Raw genomic sequence first — 23,696 nt, 5'->3', positions numbered from 1 at the left:
AACTCTACAACTCCAACTGCAAGTCTTCATCGGGCTGTTTACAGCAGGGGTTTACCACTGGATGGTCCTAATAATTATGCAAATGCTTTACAAACCATGTACTTAGGTTTCTACTGTCTTTATTTAGCCAGTTGGCCTACTGAGGATAGGACTGAGTTTAGATACTTAGGGTTGCCCAGGCCCATGCTCTAACCCTAACAACACACATAAGTTCTTCAACTAGTATTTACAGCATTATGTGTAGTAGTTTATGACTACATAAAGGAAACATAAAAGTTTAAACATGATTTAAGAACACTGGTTTGATTACTAGAACCATCTAGTAGCATGGCACAAAAAACTACTATGACACAGAATCTGCAAAAGAGAAGCCTGACAGCCAAGCTGTAGTGGTGCACGCCGTTAATCCCAGCACACAGGAGGCAGAAGCAGGTGGATCTCTGTGAGTTCAAGGCCAGCCTGGGTTACAGAGCGAGTTCCAGGACAGCCAGGACTACACACAGAGAAACCCTGTCTTGAAAAACAAAAACAAAAAATAACAACAACAAAAAAGACTGATTTACTTAGGTAGACTTTCAGGTCTGATACCCAAACACTCAGCATAGTCCTTTTTTTTTTTTTTTTTTTTTTTTTTGAGATTTTATTTATTTTTATTTGATGTGAATGGTGAGTTTTTTCACCTGCATGTAAGGATCACATGAATGCAGTTGCAGTGCCTATGGAGGCCAGAAGAGGGCGTTGGGCTCCCTGAGACTGGAGTTACAGAGGGTTGTGAACCACATGTTTAGAACTGAATCCAGGTCCTCTGGCAAAGCAGCCTGTGTTCCTAACTACTGAGCCACCTCACTAGCCCTACACTCAATATACTCTTAATTCTCATACAATAACTCAAATGCAACTTACACGATCCACTCGTGGCTTTTTTAAAGACTGATCATCATCATCATCCTCATATGCCTCAGAAGAAGAAGATAATTTTCTTTTTCTGGGTCCACCACCTTTTAAAAGAGAGAAACACACTTAGATTTTAAACAGAAATAACAAGAATCAATTCAAACCAAAAAGTATCATAACAATATATCTGTCTTGACAGAGGGACTATGATTCTTTCTTCTACAGTTACATGAGTAGATTAAAGAAAAAGTAAAGACTCTCTGCAATCTTTTCAGAGGGAAGTCACTGTTATACTTCATTTATAAAATATTATATTACTGGTGTTAAAAATTTTCTTTCTTTTGTCCAACAAGTAATTCTACAATATAATATTGAAACTCTGGGTTCTGGAAGTGAAAAGGGTTGCTCATCAAGCTTAGCTCTCAGAACAGCAACAGTGATGCCAGTAAATAAGCATCTACTGCATATTAGGCTATTGCAAGGCCTTGTATAAACTATTTTTCACTTACTTTCCATAACAAACCTATAAAAGGTCATATTGTTATTTCACAAATCAAAAGGAATGAAGACAACATGTTTTTAACCTATAGTCAAGTACACTTACTCAAAGTGAGTACAAACACAGAACTTTAGAGTTCTAAGTTTAAAACTTCCCAATACGATGGTTCCAACAGAAAACTGAATCCTGGTTTTCTATACACTAACAATCATGTTAGTATGAACACTTAAATGTGTCCTCCTGGTTCATTACATAATATACCCCTTCTGCATACACAACTGATTTTCAGCATCTACTTTTAAAAGAAAAAACTAAATCCACCTCATCACCACTCATATATTTGGTAGATTTATGTAAGTACTGTCAGTAATATTTTACTCATAAAAAAGCTTCAAACTGGGTGGTGGTGGCACACGCCTTTAATCCAAGCACTCAAGGGCAGAGCCAGGTAGATCTCTGAGTTTGAGGGCAGCCTGGTCTACAGAGTTCCAGGACAGGCACCAAAACTACACAGAGAAACCCTGTCTCTAAAAAAACCAAAAAAAATTTTAAAAAGCTTCAATATAGACAGTTTCTGTTAGGTAACATACATATGCTTAATTTTTACCTAAATAGAGACATAATTCGAGTCTTTTCTCTGACATCAATAAAATTTTATTTTTTAGTCTCATAAAGTTAAAAGTAGAGATATAAACATACAGTATGAACAAAATTCAGTATGTTGAAACTAGAGAGATCTTTCAGTGGTTAAGATCACTGCTACTCTTTCAGAGGGCCTGGCTTCAACTCTCATCACCCACAAGATGGCTCACAACCCCTGTAACTTCAGTTCCAGGAGATCCAGTGCCCTCTTCTGGCTCCTGGGCACCAGGTACATAAGTGGTACACAGACATACATGCAGGCAAAACACTCATACATAAAAAATAAATCAAACTTAAAAAAATTACAAACAAACCTCACTCAGTATGCACAACTGAAAAATTTTAAGCTTAAAAGCCACTTCCTTGTTTATTAGCCAAGGGTGATACTATCTATAGGCTGTTCAAAAATCATGATTGGTATAACTATCTAAGATTACTCACAGGTATTTGAAAAGCTTTTTATTAAAAAAATATCTCAAAATATTCAAAATAATGCTGTGTCCTAACGACAGGTGGTATACTGAAGATCAGCTCATGTTCTGCTTAGATAAGCTGTCATTCTACACAGTACCTCAAAGTGCACTCTACTAAAAATGAAGATGTCTAATATGACTGCCTTGTTAATCCCAAGAATTAGAAAAGAGCATTATTTAAAGAACAAGAAAGTCCTAATTTCTTGTTTCCTTGGATTTGCCACTTTGCACTTAAGTGACATATAAGAAGCAGGCAAAGATAGAAAGAATAAACTCAGACAGTTAAGGTTTACTACACCAGGCAGGGGTGGGTATCTGGTTTCTTTATAAATCTGCAGTACCTAAAATTGCAGGTGTTACCTATTAGTTGAATAGTAGTAATAATAATACTTGTTCAATTAAAACATCAATTGAGATGTTATTTAAGACAAAAAGCAAAAGGTGTGTTTACAACTGAATGGTTATTCTACAACCTGTTTTCAGTAGAAAAATTAAAGAACAATCTAAAAGCAAAAAAGAAAATGTCTAACATGTCCAAAGTCATCATGCAACTCATGTATTAACTGAGCCCATGCAGTTTGTGAACTTCTGAAATAATGAAGACAGTCAACCTGTTCCTTCAGCATTTCTCTATCCAGATGGCACTAAGAGCTGTAACAAGGACCAGTCATCACAGTGACATAGCATCTGCTTCATCACTTCTTCACAACCAATGAGTTTGACACTAGTCTTTATACCCTACACTGCAAAGGAGTGCAAGACTCACAAGAGTTGGGCAGGCCTGCCCCAGGCCACCTAAGAAATGGTTACAAAAATATCCTCAATATTCTATGCATATGGCACACACATAATACTGGTCCCTTTGTCAAAACTGGAGGAAATTAAAGGTATATAAGTTCTTAATGGGGAGGAAATGGCATCATACTTAGAATCCTCTACAGTCAATCCAATGAGGGGATAGAAAATGCTGAAAGTGATGACAGGGTCCATGGGAACATGCTGTGTTCTTTTTGGGGCCTTTTTGGTATGTATTTTGAGTTTAAATTTTTTTTAATTTTTTAATAGAAAAATTCACTCAGGAAAATGAGCATTCATTGTTGAAATCATAAACTTATATAAATTTTAGTAAAAGTAACACAGAAGTGCATATAACTCTGCATATTTTTTGATTAAGCAACGTAGTAAGAAATTTAGCCTAGAGGAATAACCTAAGATATGTAAAACATTTACTTTATTAGTATAATAAGTAATGGGTATAATACCTACAGGAAAGAGTAAATAAACTAATCCTATAAGAAATCACAAAGTAGTACCATAAAGTCCTTTTTAAAATTAGAAAAACCCACATGAACTGAGATGCTATTTGTGATAAAGAAAATCATGCAGGGGTTGGGATTTAGCTCAGTGGTAGAACGCTTGCCTAGCAAGCGCAAGGCCCTGGGTTCGATCCTCAGCTCCAAAAGAAAATCATGTTAAATAAATGTAAGCTAATAGTTTTACGTTTTGTAATCTAATGTGTTTTGTGTGGGGTGGGGATGGGGAAGATACACCTGTAATTTTAGCACTGAGGCAGAAGACTTAAAGTTCAAAGCTAACCTAGGGAACAAAGTAAAGCTTTATCTCAAAAGACAATCACTCACAAAAGTAAAATTTAACAGTGGTTAATAAGTATAAGAGTTTACTTTTATCGGGGCTGGAATGATGGCTCAGGGGTTAAGAGCACCGACTGCTCTTCCAGAGGTCCTGAGTTCAATTCCCAGCAACCACATGGTGGCTCACAACCATCTGTAATGAGATCTGGCGCCCTCATCTGTATACATAATAAATAAATAAATCTTTTTTAAAAAAAAAGTAAATCTTTAAAAAAAAGAGTTTACTTTTATCAATTTATATGCTTTTTTAGTAAGATACTTTGTAGATAGATACATAGCTATATAGCTAGCTAGATAGATAGATAATGCATAAATTAAAGGAAAATCAAAACTGCTAAACAGCTGAAGATGTTCTCTGTGGTACGCTCCTTTAAATCCATTTGGTTTTCTATCAGAAACAGCAAAAATATTTACACAATGAAAAAATGCTGATTACTAGTTAAAGTTTTTCACAAGACATTAACTATGATTTTACTGACTCAGGTTTATAGCATATAAACAAAATCACCATGAAATCAGAAAAGAGACTTGAGTAAACACAAATTTCAAAAGTTTGAATTAATAGAACTAAATCTGCAGAAAACAAGCAAAATCACCAAACAGCTGTGTAATATCCATCACTTTAATTAACCTTCCTAAGCTGGTTTCTTCTATCAGAAACTGAAGCTACTGATACCTCACAAAGTTGGTGGTAAATGTTAAGCAAGCATTAGGAGATGGTATCTGTGATAACTTAAGGCTAAAGAAAGCATACCTGCATCACCAAACATCAGCAAGGCAGCAGCAATGGCTCCATCCATAGTGCTTGTTGACTCAATCAACTAATAAGAAAAGACAGATGTTTAAAAATGAACCCCTAAAAGCACTATTTCACCAAGATCTTAGTATTGAACAAATAGAACAAATATAGGAAACATCATCTAGGTAGGGGCATTGATTACAGTCTCTAAACCCTATAGTAAATTTTCATTTTGAGGGCTCACACTTATTACTGAAAATTCAAACGTAAGATATCTTCAAAAAAAAAAAAGAAAGAAAGGCACAAATCCACTCCTATCTATCTACTTTTCATTATCATGTAATCCATGAGGGTACATTGTCACACAGACTCTGTACCCACCAGCCTTTGGGGGAAGGCTGCTTAGGAACATGGCATGAACTGTGCCAGTGGTTACCTCCAGGAGTCACCATGCTGTTTTTGCTTTATACACAAAGGCACATCTCTTGCCTAAGTAGAAATCAGCTTCATCTCCAGGAAACCACCTTCAATTTTGAGAAGAGCTGTTTGTTCTCTTTGGTTCTGAGGCCCTCACTGATAGCCAGCAAAATGGCCTTGCAGCACCGCCTTCCAGACTACTTGCCTTTTAGAGGTCCTGTTCCCAGCAGGCCTCAACAGGTGCCAAGATAAATGTCTATGTATTATAAATACAGCATCGAATTCAAGAGGTTTTAGTTTTGTTTTGTTTTATCATTACAGCAGCAAATAACTGTCATAAAAGGTATAACCTGAGTAAACTAAATAGAGCAGTGGGCACAGGCACACCATTTGCCACACAAACTAGATGACCTGAGTTGGCTCCACAGATCCCAACGGGAGAACTGACTCAGACAACTTGTGCTCTGACCTGTACAGGTATGCAGTGGCGTGTATGTCATATGCACATGATACACAGCAGTGAAGAGCAGTGGTTGAGAGCAGCTGCTACTTTTGCAGAGTACTCAGGTTCAATTCCCAGCACTCACATGATGGCTTACAATGGTCTGTGAATCCAGTTCAGGGGTATATCTGGCACCCTCTTCTGATCTCCACTAGTACCAGGCATGTAAGCAGTGTACATGCACACATGCAAGCAAGCATGCATACACATAAATTGAAAAAAAAAAAGTATTTAAAAAAAAACTAAAATGATGTACAAATTTTTAAAAAGGTATAACCTTTAGGAGATCATTGTCACTTCTTTGTGGAAAAAGTTCCTTCAACGTCTGAAGCTTAGCATCTTTAAGATCTTCCAATTCTGAAAGGTCTTCCAGTTCTGAAATGTCATTTCTTTGTGTAACAGAAGGAAGGTCATGGGACTCTTCATCTTCAGATGGCTCTGAACTACAAATATTATCACATAGGAAAACACTCTTAATGTATCCCACTAATGATGTCATGCTGTCTATATGCAAACACATGACATAAAAGAACATTTATAAGAATATTAAATGTAATCAATATTTGTCAAAGGAAAATAACTTTTATCATCTTAACATTGTCAGGTATACAATCTATATTATAAATACAAGAACACATTGAAAAAGTTCCCAGAGAGAAAACTCCCTGTCTCTCACTGATATATCTATACACATTTACCAATTTCCCACTTCTCTTTCCTAAACTTCTGTCAATGTTCAGCATGCTAGATGATACTAATTATCTGCTCCTGGGGCAGTATGAAGCCTACATTCATACAAAGATATAAAATATTTCTGTAAGTAGCTAGGTTAGCAGGATTGTAGTGATAAAATCAGAAAGGTACCACTGGCTATCAGGAACAAAACATCTCAGCAAACAAATGATTTATTACACAAGGGGGTTTTAATCTTGTTCCACTCTGTTATGCTCGACATCTAGAGCAAACTTACCTCCCTTACCCCCAAGCGAATCTCATTGTCAACTATTGGTTTTCTAAGACTAGAACACACACATGCACTCTCTGTCTCTCTTTCACCTTTACTTTTTATTTTTCTCCCCCTTTCTTTTCAGATAGAGTAAGATGGTATTAATTATCAACTTGACAAAATCTAGAATCACCCAATAGGTAGGCCTCTGGGGATATCTGTGGAGGATTATCTTGGTCATGTTAACTGATGTGAGAAGACCACATTAGTTGTAGGCAGGATCTATACCCTGTGCAAGGGATCCTAAACTGTATAATGAGAAAGCAAGCTGAACACAAGTAAGCACAAATTGCTATTCAGCATATTTTATCACAGTAACAGGAAAAGAAAGGAAGACACAAGGTCTCATCTAGCCTAAGCTGGCCTTAAATTTGCTGTGTAACTAAAGATGGCCTTGAATTCCTGAGTCTTGTGCCCTGCAACTCCCAAGTCCTGAGATGACAGATTTGTACCACCACATGCTGCTGCTTCCCCTTCTCTTTCTTCCCCAGTCAGAGAACCTAAGTCATTGTGTTTGAAGGACAATGTCATAACCCTCTAACTCACACAACAGCAAAGAAAGAATATGGGTCAATAAATTTTAAAATACTACCCACTCCATACTAAAATGAACCATAGCTATGGTTCATTCTAATTTCAGGCCTGAAGTAGGGAAAAGTCCAAGTTGAAAATCTTGTGCCAGAAGGAAATGACACCCAAAATAATACTCTTACCAGATACAGCAGCTAACTTGAAAGGGTCATCATCTAACTAAACAATTACGCTCATGAAGATGAGTAATGATTATAAGCCACTGAATAAATAAACATCTAAGATTCTATATTGATATTTGGTATACTCTATATAAATGAGTAAGAAGGGTGAAATTTCTATATAGTAGAAAACTAATGAAAAGTTTAAGTTCTAGAATAAAAGTCAAAATACCCCATTTTATAATTAGCATTGCCAATGGATGGAAGCAAGAATTATAGGATAAAAATGGAAATGGGTGTTACCCTATAGTGAAGACTCTCTCCAAAGACTGTTTAATCATTACAAAGGAAAAAAAATGGTAACTCCTTAGGGAAATTCAGCTCAGGCCAGAAAAAAACAAGAGCAAAGACTGGGACAAATGGATACCATTCACTTCCTACAACATGATAAGGGCACAAGATCATTTCTGTAGTATTCCTTCCGCTAGATTTACATTTAATGATAAAGAGCAGGAAAATTCAAATTTAGAGATATCCTAAGAAAAGCTGACCTGTCACCTTTAAAAGTTATATTGGAAAAACATGCTGAGAAACAGTTCACAGCAAATGAAATAAAGAGATATGACAAACAAACATAAGGATAAAGTAAAATTACTAGGTGTTGGGGGCCAGCCTGGGATACAAAGTAAGTTCCAGGTTAGCATGAGCTACAATAGAGTGAGACCCTGTCTCAAAATATTAACAACAATAATAAATAAATCCACTGTATGATTCTGAGGGAAAAAATAAAATTCTATTCAATTTATGGTCCAAGAGCTGACTGCTAGCACTCCCAACTGCTTAACATGTTAATACAACATAAGCAACTTATGTTTGATCTTAAAATAAATAAATAAATAAATAAATCTGTATTCTTAAAGACAATGCTTATTTGGGCTGATTTTTTTTTCCCTACTCAAAGATTTTCTTCCTGAAGAAATTAGTACTTTAACTTCAAGACACATTTCTTATTTACAAATCAGCATTTTGAATAGCTATACCATACTGTGTTTACTATTTATTAAATTGCTTACTAAAGGATAAAGGAAATATGAAATCATCAGTGACTCTTCTTACAGGGAAGTTTTTGCAACTTTTCCATAAACTTAAAGCTTTTCTAAAATAAAAAGTGGGGGCTAAGAAAACCAATGCATTCATTTTTGTCAGGACTAAACATTAAGCTGCTTCATGGTTTTCTATTTCAGAATAAGATGTTACTATGGCTTTGTTCAGTTTAAGATAAGTCCTCACCTAACTGTCAGTAGGAAATCAATCTGACCTTTTGTTCCCTCTTGAAACATTTTCTTTGCTAGGATTCTAGAGGAACACATAACCTTTTTTTCACCCTAAGATTTATTTTTATGTGTACTGAGTATTTTGCCTGCATGTATGAACATGCACTACACGCTTGCCCAGTGCCCATGGAGAGCAGAAGAGGACCTCAGATCCCTTGGAATTTAAGTTGGAGCCGCCATGTAGGTGCTAGGAATAGAACGTGGGTCCTCTCTGCAAGAGCAGTCAGTGAGTGCTTTAACCACTCTCCAACCCTGAGATCACATAACTGGTTGGCTGTAAGCTCAACTGATCAATCCTTTGTTTGTTTTGTTTTTCAAGACAGTGTTTCCATATATAACAGCATAATAGCCCTGGCTGTCCTGGAATTCACTCTGTAGACCAGGCTGGCCTTGAACTCATAGAGATCCTCCTGTCTCTGCCTCCAGAGTGCTGGAATTAAAGGTGTGAGCCACTACTGCTGGGCTCTGATTGATCCTTCTAAAGAGCCTTCTCTATACATCATTTCACCTCCCTAATAACCAGAGACCCTCTGGCTTAAGTATTTTTATCTACAGGCCCTGTCTTCTTCAGTTATACTTGTATCTTTTAATGACCTCATATGACAATGTGGCTTTAACAGTCCAGTCACTCAGAAGTCAGGGATAGGAGGTCATGAGTTCAAGGCAACCCAAGCTACGTGGATAAAACAAGAGCTTGGAATTTGACAGAACACTTGCCTAATATGAGCAAAGTCCTGAGTTTGATGCCCGACACCAAATAGAGAGAGATAAAGATGCAATAGGTAAGTAGGTAGGCAGAGTAATAATACTCTAGACCCTAGAATTTGGATACCAAGCTAGACTTCTCAGCTCTTGAATATCCTCACTAACATCTCTACAGCTGTTCAAAAGTTTTCTTGACATTATACATGTAAAACTGAATTGCTGACTTTCATTCTAAAGTCATTTCCTGACCATAACAAAGTCTTTTTTCTCAGTAAAAGGTAATTTCATCCTGTCACTTGCTCAGACAAAAGTGATGGGGTGACTCCTTTCTCTCCAACCCACAAGAAATCAATGATCAAATTCTTTTTGTTCCACTTTCAAAGAATGTCTAGAATTTAACCACTTTTTACTTGCACAATTACTGAATGCATTTGAACCTCCAATATTTTTTACTGAAGAGTAACAAAAACATCTATGGCTCAACCATGTCCCCAGAATTACCAAAATCTTTTAAACATCCAAGATCACTGTATCTCTGCTCAATATTCTCTGTAGACTTTTCATCTCATCTATAATGAAAAATCAAGCCAGGATTGGTGGTATATGGCTATACTCCTAGAACCCAGGAGGCTGAAGCAGGAAGATCTCTGCAAGTTAGAAACTAGCCTCTACTACACAAACCAACCTAGACACAGTATGAGACTGTGTCAAAACAAAACACAAACAAAAGCAACAGAAGCCAAAAGACTATAATCCTCACATAAAAAAGCCAGCTCTACCATGTCCTTTACATTGAAATCTTCACTTCACAACTTGCCTCCAGCTTTCCTTATAAACACTATGCAATTACCACCTCAGGGCCACTAAACATGTCATTCCCTCGGGTGTTTGCTCAGCATCATCCTCTCAGTGAAGCTTTCCATCTGTTCTTTAAAAGCCCACATTAAAGGGGCTGGAGAGATGGTGCAAAGACTGGCTGCTCTTCCAGAGGACCAGGGTTCAGTTCCCAGCAGCCACATGACAGCTCACAACTGTCTGTAACTCCAGTTATAGGGGATCTGACACCCTCACACAGACACAACAATAATGCACAGAAAAAATAAATCATTTTAGGCTGTTACACAGTGAAACCCTGTCTCAAAAAGCCAGGTGGAAAAAGCCATATTAAAGTCCAGAACCTCAATTTTTACTCTTCTTTTTTGCCTATAACATTTTTCTCTGACACACTGTATGCTTTATTGTTTATCTTTCAAGCTAAAGTAGATTTCTTGAGGGTAAGAATGTGAAACTGATCTGTTCATTGCTCTTTTCCTAAGAAGAAAAATTGTACTCAGCTCATAGAATAAATGCAATAAACGTTAAATGATTCAATCCCTGGACTCAATAACTAATCATAAAGCAAATATAGATGAGCAAAGGTACTAGTTAAAATCATTTCCTTTTCTAAGCCAGGTGGTGGTGGCACACGCTTTTAATCACAGCATTTGGGAGGCAGAGCAAGGCAAATCTCTGTTAGTTCGAAGCCAGCCTGGACTACAGAGTGAGTTCCAGGAAAGGCACAAAGCTATACAGAGAAACCCTGTCTTGAAAAAACAAAATAAACAAACAAAGAAAAAAAAATCATTTCCTTTTCTAGAGCTGGTTAATAATATCAAAAATTTCTCACTAAACCTTTTATTAAAAAATCATTTTCTAGCTGGGCGGTATTGGCGCATATCATTAATCCCAGCACTCAGGAGGCAGAGGCAGACAGATCTCTGTGAGTTGAGACCAGCCTGGGCTACCAAGTGAGTTCCAGGAAAGGTTCCAAAGCTACACAGAGAAACCCTGTCTCCAAAAAAACAAAAAACAACAACAAAAAAATCATTTTCTAGAAAACAGAAGACAGAAAAAGCAATAAAGATGCATACAAATAAAGAAAAGTAATCACACAAATATTCCAAATTACTTATCATTTCTGAAAACTCTTAACAGGTGCAAACATAGTTGACTGTTAAGTGGCTTACACTATAATGACTGTGTCTTTGTTGAATTTTTTCTCTTGAACTGTACTGGAACAATTTGGGGAAACATCTTCACTATCAGAAGACAAATCAATATACTGTATTCCTCTTTGACTTTGGAAAGATGATAAACTTCCTTTTCTTTCATTGTCTGGAGGTTCTGGAACACTAGAATCTTCTGCAAAAGAAAAAAGACGACATTCTGAGCAAGTCCAAGGGAAATTTTTATTAATTACATTCACGTGCTATTATAAAAATCACCAATTCTATACATTGTTTGTTTTAAAACCAAAAAAAGTTTTCCACTGATGAAGAACAGGACAAGAAAAACTATGGCAACATGAAAAGAGCCCCTCACTCTGAAGTCTAGCTGACAAACAAGAATTATAATACAACCAACATTTGCTTGAGGTCTTTCTCTCCTCCCAATAGTTTTGGGTTTTTTGTTTGTTTTTAAGTTTTTCGAGACAGGGTTTCTCTGTGTAGCTTTGCGCCTTTCCTGGAACTCACTCTGTAGATCAGGCTGGCCTCGAACTCACCTCGAAATCCGCCTGGCTCTGCCTCCCGAGTGCTGGGATTAAAGGCATGAGCCACCACCGCCCGGCTCCTCCCATTTGTAAACCTGAAGTTTTCTACAAATCTCATAAAAGATTTACAGTAAAAAGCTTCAACTCCTTTGTGCAAATTTAGTGGCTTAGTTTTATCTTATCTGACTGTAATCCCACATGATACAGTCATCTGATAAACTCAATTATCAAAGAGGAATACAGAGAGGAGGGAAGGTACCTCAGAAACCCAGAGACCAAGGGAACTCCCAAAGCTTCCAAAATCTTACTCCTAACCCACCATCATGTTCTGGGGTACTTAGTTTCTACCCAAACAATTCTCTTCCTCTTAGTACTCATATTTAAAAGTGTCTTGTAATAAACTTCATCCTGCTGTACCCAGGTTCATCCTGGAATTATTCTCTGCAGGAAGAAAAGAATGCAGCTTTACCTGAGTCAAGGTACCAAAACATTACAGGAACTCCTCAGGCTGCTAGGAGTGACAACCTGGACCTGTGCCTCTGCCCCCACCACTGCTGACACTACTTTTCTTTGAGAAAAGGCCTCCCTAAACTCAAAAATCTCCCTGCAACCACATTTCCCAGATTTATTACAGCATACATGTGGAGGTCAGTGGAAAACATGGGAGTCTTTTACTCCTCTTATCATGAGGGTCCCGGTGAACCCAGGTCAGTCTTGGTAGCAATTTCCTTAACCTTATGAACTATCGTCAATGGCTTAACAGGTGGTCTCATCTGAAAGATCAGATGCTTTATGGAATCTGAAATTATCTGACAAAAACATTGCATTATGTTACATTAAACCCACTGGCCCATTCTGCATTTTAATGCCTCATTTAATCCATGTATTATTCTGTAATATATGAGTTGGTCATTTAGAAAATACCAGCTGATTGATGTACATCTTCCAAATGTGGACATGTTACAGGAGTTCCTGCAAAGTTCTGCAGCTGGTTTTTGCTGTGGAAGAATCCTTCTGTACACTGTGAATATGTATTACTCTCATTGGTTAATAAAGGAACTGATTGGCGTATAGCAAGGCAGGATAAAGTTAGGCAGGACAATCAAACTTAGGATACCAGGATGAAGAAGGGTAGAGTCAGACAGACACCAGCCAGCCACTGAGGAAAGAGGATGTGTAGAAAATGAGGTAACAAGCCAAGAGTCATGAGGCTAAACACAAATAAGAAATGTGGGTTAATTTAAGTGTAAGAGATACCAGTAACAAACCTGAGGTATTATTGGCCAAGCAATTACAGGTCATATTAAGCCTCTGAGTAGTTATTTAAGAACTGGAGGGCAGCAGCAAACTTCTGACTACATATGGTGTTCCAACCCAGTGGGGCCAAAATTTCCATGTAAAACCTGACCAAAGCTTAAAAAGGGATTCTAGACACACAAGAATGAGTCAAGCACGGCTTCTTGGTAGCAGCATTTTCTAGGTTGGGCTTTTTGCTGGCAGCAAGCAAAGGCAAGGCTCCTCTAAGAGATGGTTTTCTGGCATGATGCTAGTGGCAAAAATGGGCGGCTCTTTTAAGAGGTCCTACTACCAAACACTTATATGGTGTTTATGAGCAGTGGACAGCATGCTACTTGGTGGCAGCATTTACCCAACAGCTTCCCAGAATTGGGGCAGTAAGCATGACTCTCCCTGGTACCTCGACTATGAAGCTAGGCTCTCAAGATGAGCCAGGCACAACCAGCTGCCAAAGCAGCTGCTTTGGTTCTAGCCAGACTGCTTAGCAATTTAAAAGCTCATATAGTCAGAAAAAGATAAAGATATACAGTAATGCCAGGTGGTGGCACACACCTTTAATCCCAGCACTCGGGAGGCAGAGGCAGGAGGATCTCTGTGAGTTCCAGGCCAGCCGGGTCTCCAAAGCGAGTTCTAGGAAAGGTGCAAAGCTACACAGAAAAGCCCTGTCTTGAAAAACCAAAAAAAAAAAAAAAAAAAAAAAAAAGATATACAGTAAGACAGATTTAGATGAGGAAAAAAAAAAAAGAAACCTCTGAATGATTCACAGTGTGTTTGAAAATAAACATGAGCTTTAGAGAGATTAAAGAAAGAACATATACAGTCCTAGATTAAAAAATATAGTTTTAAAATAATAAAATAAAGTCCAAGAAAAATGCCATATAAAGATGGAAAATAAAGGGGGCTGGGGAGATGGCTCAGAGGTTAAGAGCACCGGCTGCTCTTCCAGAGGTCTTGAGTTCAATTCCCAGCAACCACATCGTGGCTCACAACCATCTGTAATGAGATCTGGCGCCCTCTTCTGTATATATAATAAATAAATAAATCTTTAAAAAAAGATGGGAAATAAAAAAAAAAAAAGATGGGAAATATACAGCGAGTCTGGCTCCTGTATGTTACTGTGGTGTCTCTGAATTTTATTTATTTTTTGGTTGCTAAGAGACAATGCATTATGAAAACAGCTAGATTCAACCAACCTATATATTTTAAAAATATCTTGGGCTGGAGAGATGGCTCAGAGGTTAAGAGCACCAATTGCTCTTCCAGAGGTCCTGCGTTCAATTCCCAGCAACCACATGGTGGCTCACAACCATCTAATGAGAACCGGTGTCCTCTTCTGTATACATAATAAATAAATAAATCTTTAAAAATCTCTTGACTTCAAAATTTGGATCAAAAGGTGTGCTACTTTGGGGGAGAGGTTTTACTTTCATTTACATAGGAAATGAAAGGCTGTAGATTCATCCAAAGTTAAGGATGATCAGGTTTGATCAAGGAAGACACACTGAAAATCCTGTCTACAAAAATAGAAATAAACCTAAAAGAATTACAAGATATGTGATATATGTAAAACCAGCTCAAACACATAAAGCCAAAAAAGTTACCTTTGACTTGTGTATAATGCCCAATCTATACTTGTACTAATGCAGATAAGCATGTTACCTTTAAAAGTTTCAGAGTGGGGTTGGGGTTTAGCTCAGTGGTAGAGTGCTTGCCTAGCAAGCGCAAGGCCCTGGGTTAGATCCTCAGCTCCAAAAAAAAAAAAAAAAATTAAAATATTGCCAGCGGTGGTGGCGTAAGCCTTTAATCCCAGCACTCAGGAGGCAGAGGCAGGCAGATCTTTGTGAGTTTAAGGACAGCCTGGTCTCCAAAGTGAGTTCCAGAAAAGGCGCAAAGATACACAGAGGGTTGGGGATTTAGCTCAGTGGTAGAGCACACTTGCCTAGTAAGCACAAGGCCCTGGGTTCAATCCTCAGCTCAAAAAAAAAGATACACAGAGAAACCCTGTCTCAGAAAAAAAAAAAGTTTCAGAGTAAGGAGACCAGACACCAATGAAAATGGATGGCCCAGTAATCCAGCATTCAAAACAGCTTCCAGGATGCTGACTGAGATGATCCAGCCTCACAGAATACTACTACAGCCAAGACCTAACAACTATCCTGATTTTCTCAAGGTTCCTCCAAAAATTACCAGAGGCCCCAATCAACAGGAAGTAGTCTAGAAAACTATGCCCATATTCCTAAAAAATGGGTTATGAATATTTATTATCACTTAAGGGGATTGTTTACAAGTTGTCATTGGATATGGTCAGAAAAAAAAGCTGAACAAGAGAGAATAGATTCAGGAATCTCATTCTAAAAAGAAAAGAGGGAAATTCAGAAATGATAGGATAAAAGGGTAGATTACTGAATCTACTCTAATCCTAAAAACAATTATTAAACTTAAAATTTTTACATTGGCATGGATTTTGGTTTATTAATACAAATTTAAAGTTAATTTTGTTATACTGTATAATACGTGTGTGTATGTGTGTGTACATTTCTACTCATGTTCAGGGTATTGTGCTTATGTAGCTCATTTAAAAACGTATAATTAAACTGGGCGGCAGTGACACACACCTTTAATCCCAGCACTCAGGAGGCAGAGGAAGGCGGATCTCTGTGAGTTCAGGGCCAGCCTGGGCTACAGAATGAATTCCAGGACAGACTCCAAAGCTACATAGAGAAACCCTGTCTCCAGAAAAAAAAGAAAGAAAAAAGAAAAGAAAGAAAAACCAAAATACATATGTATGTATGTATGTATGTATGTATATGTATATATGTATATATATATAAAATTAAGAAATACAGATTAATAGGCATCTATAATAGTCAAACTTATAGTCATGTTAGGTATGTTTTCAAGGCCATACACAAATATATTTAGATAGAAGGTTTTCAAAGACTTACAATGGTATTTAATATGTTTAATAACCTAAGGCTTTTCATGACAGTGAAATAGGTCTGCTCCTGGCAGCACCAATCTACTCCAGAGGAGATGATAGTCATCGAAGAAACTTCATATCGAGTTTGCTTTCTTTGTGGCATGAGCCATTAGGGCAAAAAACTGCCCTTGCCTCAATTGCTGACAATATACTGTCCAAATTGCACTAGCAGGATGCAAGGAAGGCAACTGCCAAACTTTGCCAAGACAAGGTAGGGCAGTTAGTTCTTCAGAATTTCCTGTTTCACAACAAAGTCTGTTGGATAAGCTAGGCCTGTGGGCCAGAGTTGGATCCAAAGTTACAGAGGAACTTTGGTTAACTGTACAGGCAGCAAGATGTCCCTGTCATTAGGTAACATTTCATTCTTCTGGGGTCTCTGATGGGGTTAAAAACTAGATAGTAATTGTGGTGGTATTGTGTTCCCCACAATATTGTGCACCCTAATAAATTTATCTGGGGTCAGAGAACAGACAGCGACTAGAACAATGCCAGAAATGGTGGCTAGAAAATGGGTCAGAGCAAGCCATAGCAAAAGTTGGGCGGTGGTGGTGGACGCCTTTAATCCCAGCATTTGGGAGGCAAAGCTAGCCAGGATCTCTGAGTTCAAGACCACTTTAGAAACAGCTAGGCATAGTGACACACGCCTTTAATCCCAGAAATCCAGCCTTTAATCCCAGGGAGTGAGAGCAGAAAGCAGAGTGAGGACCAGGAACTAAGTTAGTTAAGCATTTGGCTGGTTTAGCATTCAGGCTTTGGAGCAACACAGTTCAGCTGAGAGGAGGACACAGAAGCTTGCAGCCTGAGGAAACAAGACCAGCTGAGGAACTGGTGAGGTGAGGTAGCTGTGGCTTGTTCTTTGTCTCTGATCTTCCAGGATTCACCCCAATAACTGGCCTCAGGTTTGATTTTATTAATAAGTACCTTTAAGATTCCTGCTAAAAGTAATAGTTTTCCTTAGTTATGATAAAAGGTAAATTAGATACAAAACTTTGGACTCACAAAGTTAGATGATGAGTATTTAATTTTGCCAAATGCAAATAAACTAGATATTGTAACTGTAATTTTTACTTAGTAACTATTTTGCTATATAGTTTTACTATGTTAAGGTGAAAACCTTCCATTTTAATTAGACAAAAAGTGAGAAATGTTATGGAATAATCCTTCTGTACACTGTGAATATGTATTACTCTCATTGGTTAATAAAGAAGCTAATATAGAAAGGCAGGACAAAGTTAGGCAGGACAATCAAACTGAGGATACTGGGATGAAGAAGGCAGAGTCAGAGAGAGAAGTCAGCCAGCTGCCAAGGAAGGAGGATATATAGGAATTGGGGTAACAAGCCACAATTCATGTGGCAAAGCACAAATAAGAAATATGGATTAATTTAAGTGCAAGAGTTAGCTAGAAAGATGCCTGAACTATTGGCTGAGCATTTATAAGTAATATTATGCCTCTGAATGGTTATTTGAACTGGCGGGCAGGATAAAAATATGCAACTATAGGTTTGACTCCAGACTGTTAGGAACTGGCTTTGATTTGCTTTAGTGGCTGCTACCTTTTGTGTCCAGTACCTTCTGTTCGAAGTATGTAAATATTATTTGAAAGTTTCCTAAATGTTCAAAGTCTATGCAAAATTTGGTTACAGGAGGATTCAGCAAATTGAGATGTTCTGTGCCTGGGAATTGCTTTGGCGTTTGTCTCTTTAGGAGTTTCAGATAAGAGGTCTTAGTTTATAGAAATTGACTTGCTGAAAGGTGTAAATTGAATAAAGGAGCCCTTGGCTAAGCTGTAGGAAATCAATCAAGCTATAGGAATTCACCAGAGGCTTAACTCCCCTTAGGCCACAGAAGGCTAAAATTCATCCTAGAATGCCTATGTTTCTTCTTTCCAGGGACCCACACGAGCCCAACACCTGACACAACAGACATATATAGACATTTATATATAAAATCAATATCTCCAGTAATTCCAATCTAAGTATTTTTGATGCTATCAAACTCACAGCTGTGTATACTAGTAGATTAGCAATCCAAAGTTGTAGCTTTCCTTTGGAAAGTAAGATACTCTATATTGACAAGCCTTGTGATATCACTGTGCTGATAGTTTTGCTGGATATCACTTTGATGATGCTGAGAATCTGCCAAATACCTAAGTTTATATAAGTTAGTCATCCATCATTCTTTCAAATAAAATGTGGCTGGACATTGGGGTAGATGTCTGTTTCCCCAACATTTAGTAGGCAGAGTCAGTCAGATTGCCAATGAGAAGCAGGCCAGCCAAGGTTACAAAGTGAGACCATGCCTCCAAAAGCCAAATAAGTGACCAATTAACTGAAAATAAATATCCCACTGTTCTTCTCAGAGACAGCCACTGTACTATAGCAAGACTTAATTAAATGCATATTTTTATTGGTGTTTTTGAGACAGGGTTTCTCTGTGTAGCTTTGGGGCCTGTCCTGGAACTCACTCTGTAGTCCAGGCTGGCCTCAAACTCACAGAGATCCGCCTGCCTCAGCCTCCCAAGTGCTGGGATTAAAGGCATGCACCACCACCACCACCACCCGGCCATTTCTTTAAAGACATTTTAAGTGAATTGTGTATTAACAAAATTCTGAGAAGAAAATGAACCCTACAACAGTTTGAAGCCTTGCACTAACTTACAACTGAATGCCTTCTGTGTTCAAGGCACCATATCATTAGATCGAAGATATAAAAGGTTCCAGGGCAAAAGGCAAGTTATTGTTCAACTTGCCCTTAAAGAAAAACAGAATATGACACAAGAATCACATACACAAATTACAATGAGATGTAATAAAAGAGGACTAAACAAAATGCTAAATGAGCTGGGCGGTAGTGGCGCACGCCTTTAATCCCAGCACTTGGGAGGCAGAGCAGGCAGGGATCTCTATGAGTTTGAGGCCAGCTTGTGCTACCAAGTGAGTTCCAGGAAAGGTGCAAAAGCTACACAGAGAAACCCTGTCTCGAAAAACCAAAAGCTAAATGAATGTGGGAAAAAAAAAAAAAAAAGGATCAAAGGGATATAAATTGAAAAGGAAGAAGTCAAACTGTCACTATTTGCAGATGATATGATAGTATTCATAGGTGACCCCAAAAATTCTGCCAGGGAACTCCTATATTTTTGGTTATAAGCCTAACCTTTAATGGCTGAGCCATCTCTCCAGCCCATTGCCAGGGAACTCCTACAGCTGATAAACTCCTTCAGTAAAGTGGCAGGATACAAGATCAACTCAAAAAAATCAGTAGCCCTCCTATACACAAATGATAAAAGGGCTAAGAAAGAAGTCAGAGAAACATCACCCTTTACAAGAGTCACAAATAATATAAAATACCTTGGGATAACACTAACAAAACAAGTGAAGGACCTTTTTGATAAGAACTTTAAATCTGTAAAGAAAGAAATTGAAGATGTCAGAAAATGGAGGGATATCCCATGCTCATGGATAGGTAGGATTAATATAGTAAAAATGGCAATCTTACCAAAAGCAATCTACGGACTCATTGCAATCCCCATCAAAATCCCAACACAATTCTTCAAAGACTTGGAAAGAACAATACTCAACTTCATATGGAAAAACAAAAGACCCAGGATAGCTAAAAGAATCCTGTATGATAAAGCAACCTCTGGAGGCATCACCATCCCTGACCTCAAGCTCTACTATAGAGCTATAGTAATAAAAACAGCCTGGTACTGGTATAAAAACCAACATACGGACCAATGGAATCGAATTGAAGATGCTGAATTGAAATGACATTAATCCACACACATAAGAACACCTGATTTTTGACAAAGAAGCCAAAACTATACAATGGAAAAAAGAAAGCATCTTCAACAAATGGTGCTGGCGTAACTGGATGTCAATATGTAAAAGATTACAAATAGATCCATATCTGTCACCATGTAAAAAACTCAAGTCCAAGTGGATCAAAGACCTCAACATAAATCCTATTACACTAAACTTAATAGAAGAAAAAGTAGAAGTACTCTTGAACGCATTGGCACCAGAGATCACTTCCTAACAGCACAACACACCAACAGCACAAACACTGAGCACTACAATTAATAAATGGGACCTCTTGAAACCGAGAAGCTTCTGCAGGGCAAAAGATACGGTCAACTAGACAAAGCGACAGCCTACAGAATGGGAAAAGATCTTCACCAACCCCACATCAGACAGAGGATTGATCTCCACAGTATATAAAGAACTCAAGAAACTAGACATCAAAATACCAAACAATCCAATTACAAAATGGGCTAAAGAGCTAAACAGAATTCATAAAACAAGAAACACAAATGGCTGAAAGACATTTAAAGAAATGCTCAACATCCCTAATCATCAGAGAAATGCAAATCAAAACGACTCTGAGATACCACCTTACACCTGTCAGAAGGGCTATGATCAAAAACACTAATGACAGTCAATGTTGGAGAGGATGCGGAGCAAAGGGAACACTACTCCACTGTTGGTGGGAATGCAAACTTGTACAACCACTGTGGAAGTCAGTATGGTAGTTTTTCAGAAAATTGGGGATGGAACTACCTCAAGACCCAGCCATACCACTCTTGGGCATATACACAAGGAATGCTCAATCATACCACAGGGACACATGCTCAACTATGTTCATAGCAGCATTATTTGTAATAGCCAGAACCTGGAAACAATCTAGATGCCCGTCAACTGAAGAATGGATTAAGAAAGTGTGGTACATATACACAATGGAGTACTATGCAGCAGAGAAAAAACGACAGCATGAAATTCGCCGGCAAATGGATGGAACTAGAAAATATCATCCTGAGTGACGTAACCCAAACCCAGAAGGACAAACATGGTATGTACTCACTCATAAGTGGATTCTAGATAGAAAGCAAAGAACAATCAGACTGCAACCCACAGAACCATGAGGCTATATATATATATGACATCAAGGACCTTAGGATGACTGTTGCTTATAATAAGATCTGAGCCGGTTGGTGGTGGCTTACGCCTGTAATCCCAGCACTGGGAGGCAGAGGCAGGTGGATCTGTGAGTTTGAGGCCAGCCTGGTCTACAAAGTGAGTTCTAGGACAGATTCCAAAGCTACAGAGAAACCCTGTCTCGAAAAAACCAAAAAGATCTGGTTTTACTCAATTACTGAGCAACCCTCAATGAAACATTACACTATTAAGTAAGAATTTATACTGTATCAAGCTGATAATAGAAAAATAAATTAATTAATTAATCTTAAAAAAATAAAAGAAAAATTTGAACTATTAAAAACAAACAAACATATTTTTGCTACAGCAAAAAGGGGAAACAAGGGGTTCATCATTCCTCTCCACATTCTATTCTTTCCCTTGTTTTATATATTTAAATTTTTTTATCAGTGGATTCTGCTGGAGTATCCACTGCAGATAAGCACTGGAGGGCTCCTGTTGCAAATCACCCTCTGGAGCAATGGAAGGATCTTTCTACTGACACTTGGAGGGGACCCTATCTGGTGTTGGTGTGGGCCCAGGGTTCTGCTTATGACTTTCCTCAGGACAATGAAATTCCTCATTGGATTTCTGAGCGCTTAGGGCGCCCTGTGGCTGCAGCTGAAGCCCAACATGGCAGAGACCTATTGGGCCTTCGTGAAAAACTCTCCCCTCCCAATGCCAATGGGGATTGAAAGCCCAATATGGAGCAGCTTTGGCAAGCATTAAGGTAAGCCTAGGAACTGCAGCCATGTGGTTGGATTCTCCAGAAGGTAATGTATGGTAACTGCTTTTTCAAGTATGTTTGAGAATGTGTCACCCAGACACCTAGGAGATTAAGGATAACACTGAAGATCACTGACTTCCATTTATTAACAGTAGCATGCCATCTAAGCATTTCATTCTCACAACCCTATTCAAGCTGGAGTAGTACCTACTTCTCAGGAGTGGCTCTGTGCAACATTTTTTGGCCTCCTGAAATTCATTTAGCCCCCTTTGAAGATACCTTAAAATTTGTGAGTCTGTAGTCATTATGAGACCATTAGTTCTGTTCCTTGTGAGCTGACTGTTTTTTCTTTATGGTTCTTAGTTGTTCTTTTGCAGAGCTGCAAGCTTAAGTCGTGCTAGGATCAAGAATAATGGGCCGGGGTTGGGGATTTAGCTCAATGGTAGAGTGCTTACGTAGCAAGCGCAAGGCCCTGGGTTCGATCCTCAGCTCCAAAAAAAGACTAATGGGCCTCGGCAGTTCGTGTTCCTGGAGATGCATCCATGCCAGTGTTCCCACATGCTCCAGAAGAGAATTTGACATTGCTGCTGCCATTGTTGCTGTTTTAACAGCAGCAACCACTGCTACTACTGTTTCAGGGATTGCTGTTTCATAACTGGTTACTACAGCTAGCACAGTGGAGACCCTGGCAGCAAAAGTAGCTACCACAGTTAATTAATCTTTCATTCTATTGGGCATGACAAATTTAAATCAAGTTATATACATTTCAATTGGATTTGAAAGCTATAAATTTACAAACTCAAGTTCCATTTGCTCTCGGGATACCATCTTACCAGGTCTCCAATTTGCAGTAAGGCTCATTAAGGAAGGGAATGGCTCAGTTGCCTTTAACCTACTAGCTATGGGTGGGTTAAGACTTCTGTTGGTCTTTTCTGTGTCGAACACACAGATTGCAAGCCCAGGGCCACTTAGAGATCTTTGGCAACAGTTAACTCTGCAGCTCTCACAGGATTGAGCCTGTATAATAATGAGTATTCAGAGCTGGGTAATGCCTGGGGGGCGTTCACCAACCTAAAACAGAACACCTGTGTGGCCTGGTCTCCATGACAGGTAAGGTGACCCGCTGACATCCCATGCAACCTAAGTCAGAAACTCATTTTTTAGTAAAAGCAGGGGACCTGCAGGGCTCTGGCCCCCGTTTTGGGTAACTGTTGCATTGCTTGCTGACCTTGACCTTGATAGCCTCCTTATGCTAATTCCCTGAGAGATTCCACCCTCCTGAATGCTTAAGGGAAGCTCTTTGTCTGTGTATCCAGCATATTGCACATTAACAGCTTAGATGCAAGGTTGTAAAATATCAGAAGTGAGGTTGGGGACTTAGCTCAGTGGAAGAGCACTTGCCTAGCAAGCCCAAGGCCCAGGGTTCGATACTCAGCTCAAATTTCTGCCATCCGGGGTTCACCCATTGTTCTGTAAGCCTGTATTTAAAACCTCCTCCCGCCTTCAATAAACGGCATTTGGCATTCAAAAAAAAAAAAAAAAGAAGAAGGGGGTCAAGATCATGATGGGAAAACCCCAGAGACAGCTGACTGGTGCTAGCTGGAGCTCACTGACTCTAGACTGACAGCCCAGGAAC

At 38.6% G+C, this 23,696-nt stretch overlaps 1 protein-coding gene across 2 annotated transcripts in view; it reads right to left on the bottom strand.

Annotated features, from left to right (window-relative positions):
* The window catches only part of Smarcad1 (SWI/SNF-related, matrix-associated actin-dependent regulator of chromatin, subfamily a, containing DEAD/H box 1), an 80,207-nt gene that overhangs the window by 43,050 nt on the left and 13,461 nt on the right, over window positions 1–23,696 (bottom strand). For both annotated transcript variants that reach the window (XM_036181172.1, XM_036181171.1), the window contains exons 3-6: window positions 11,562–11,736; window positions 6,096–6,261; window positions 4,915–4,981; window positions 904–998 (exon numbers count right to left, since the gene is read on the bottom strand). In XM_036181172.1, coding sequence (XP_036037065.1) covers window positions 904–998; window positions 4,915–4,981; window positions 6,096–6,261; window positions 11,562–11,736 — 503 coding nt within the window. The remainder of the gene's footprint in view (window positions 1–903; window positions 999–4,914; window positions 4,982–6,095; window positions 6,262–11,561; window positions 11,737–23,696) is intronic.

Source organism: Onychomys torridus, chromosome 3 (assembly GCF_903995425.1).
Source record: "Onychomys torridus chromosome 3, mOncTor1.1, whole genome shotgun sequence".
Lineage (NCBI taxonomy): Eukaryota > Metazoa > Chordata > Mammalia > Rodentia > Cricetidae > Onychomys > Onychomys torridus.
This window is presented reverse-complemented; position numbering and strand designations above follow the sequence as displayed.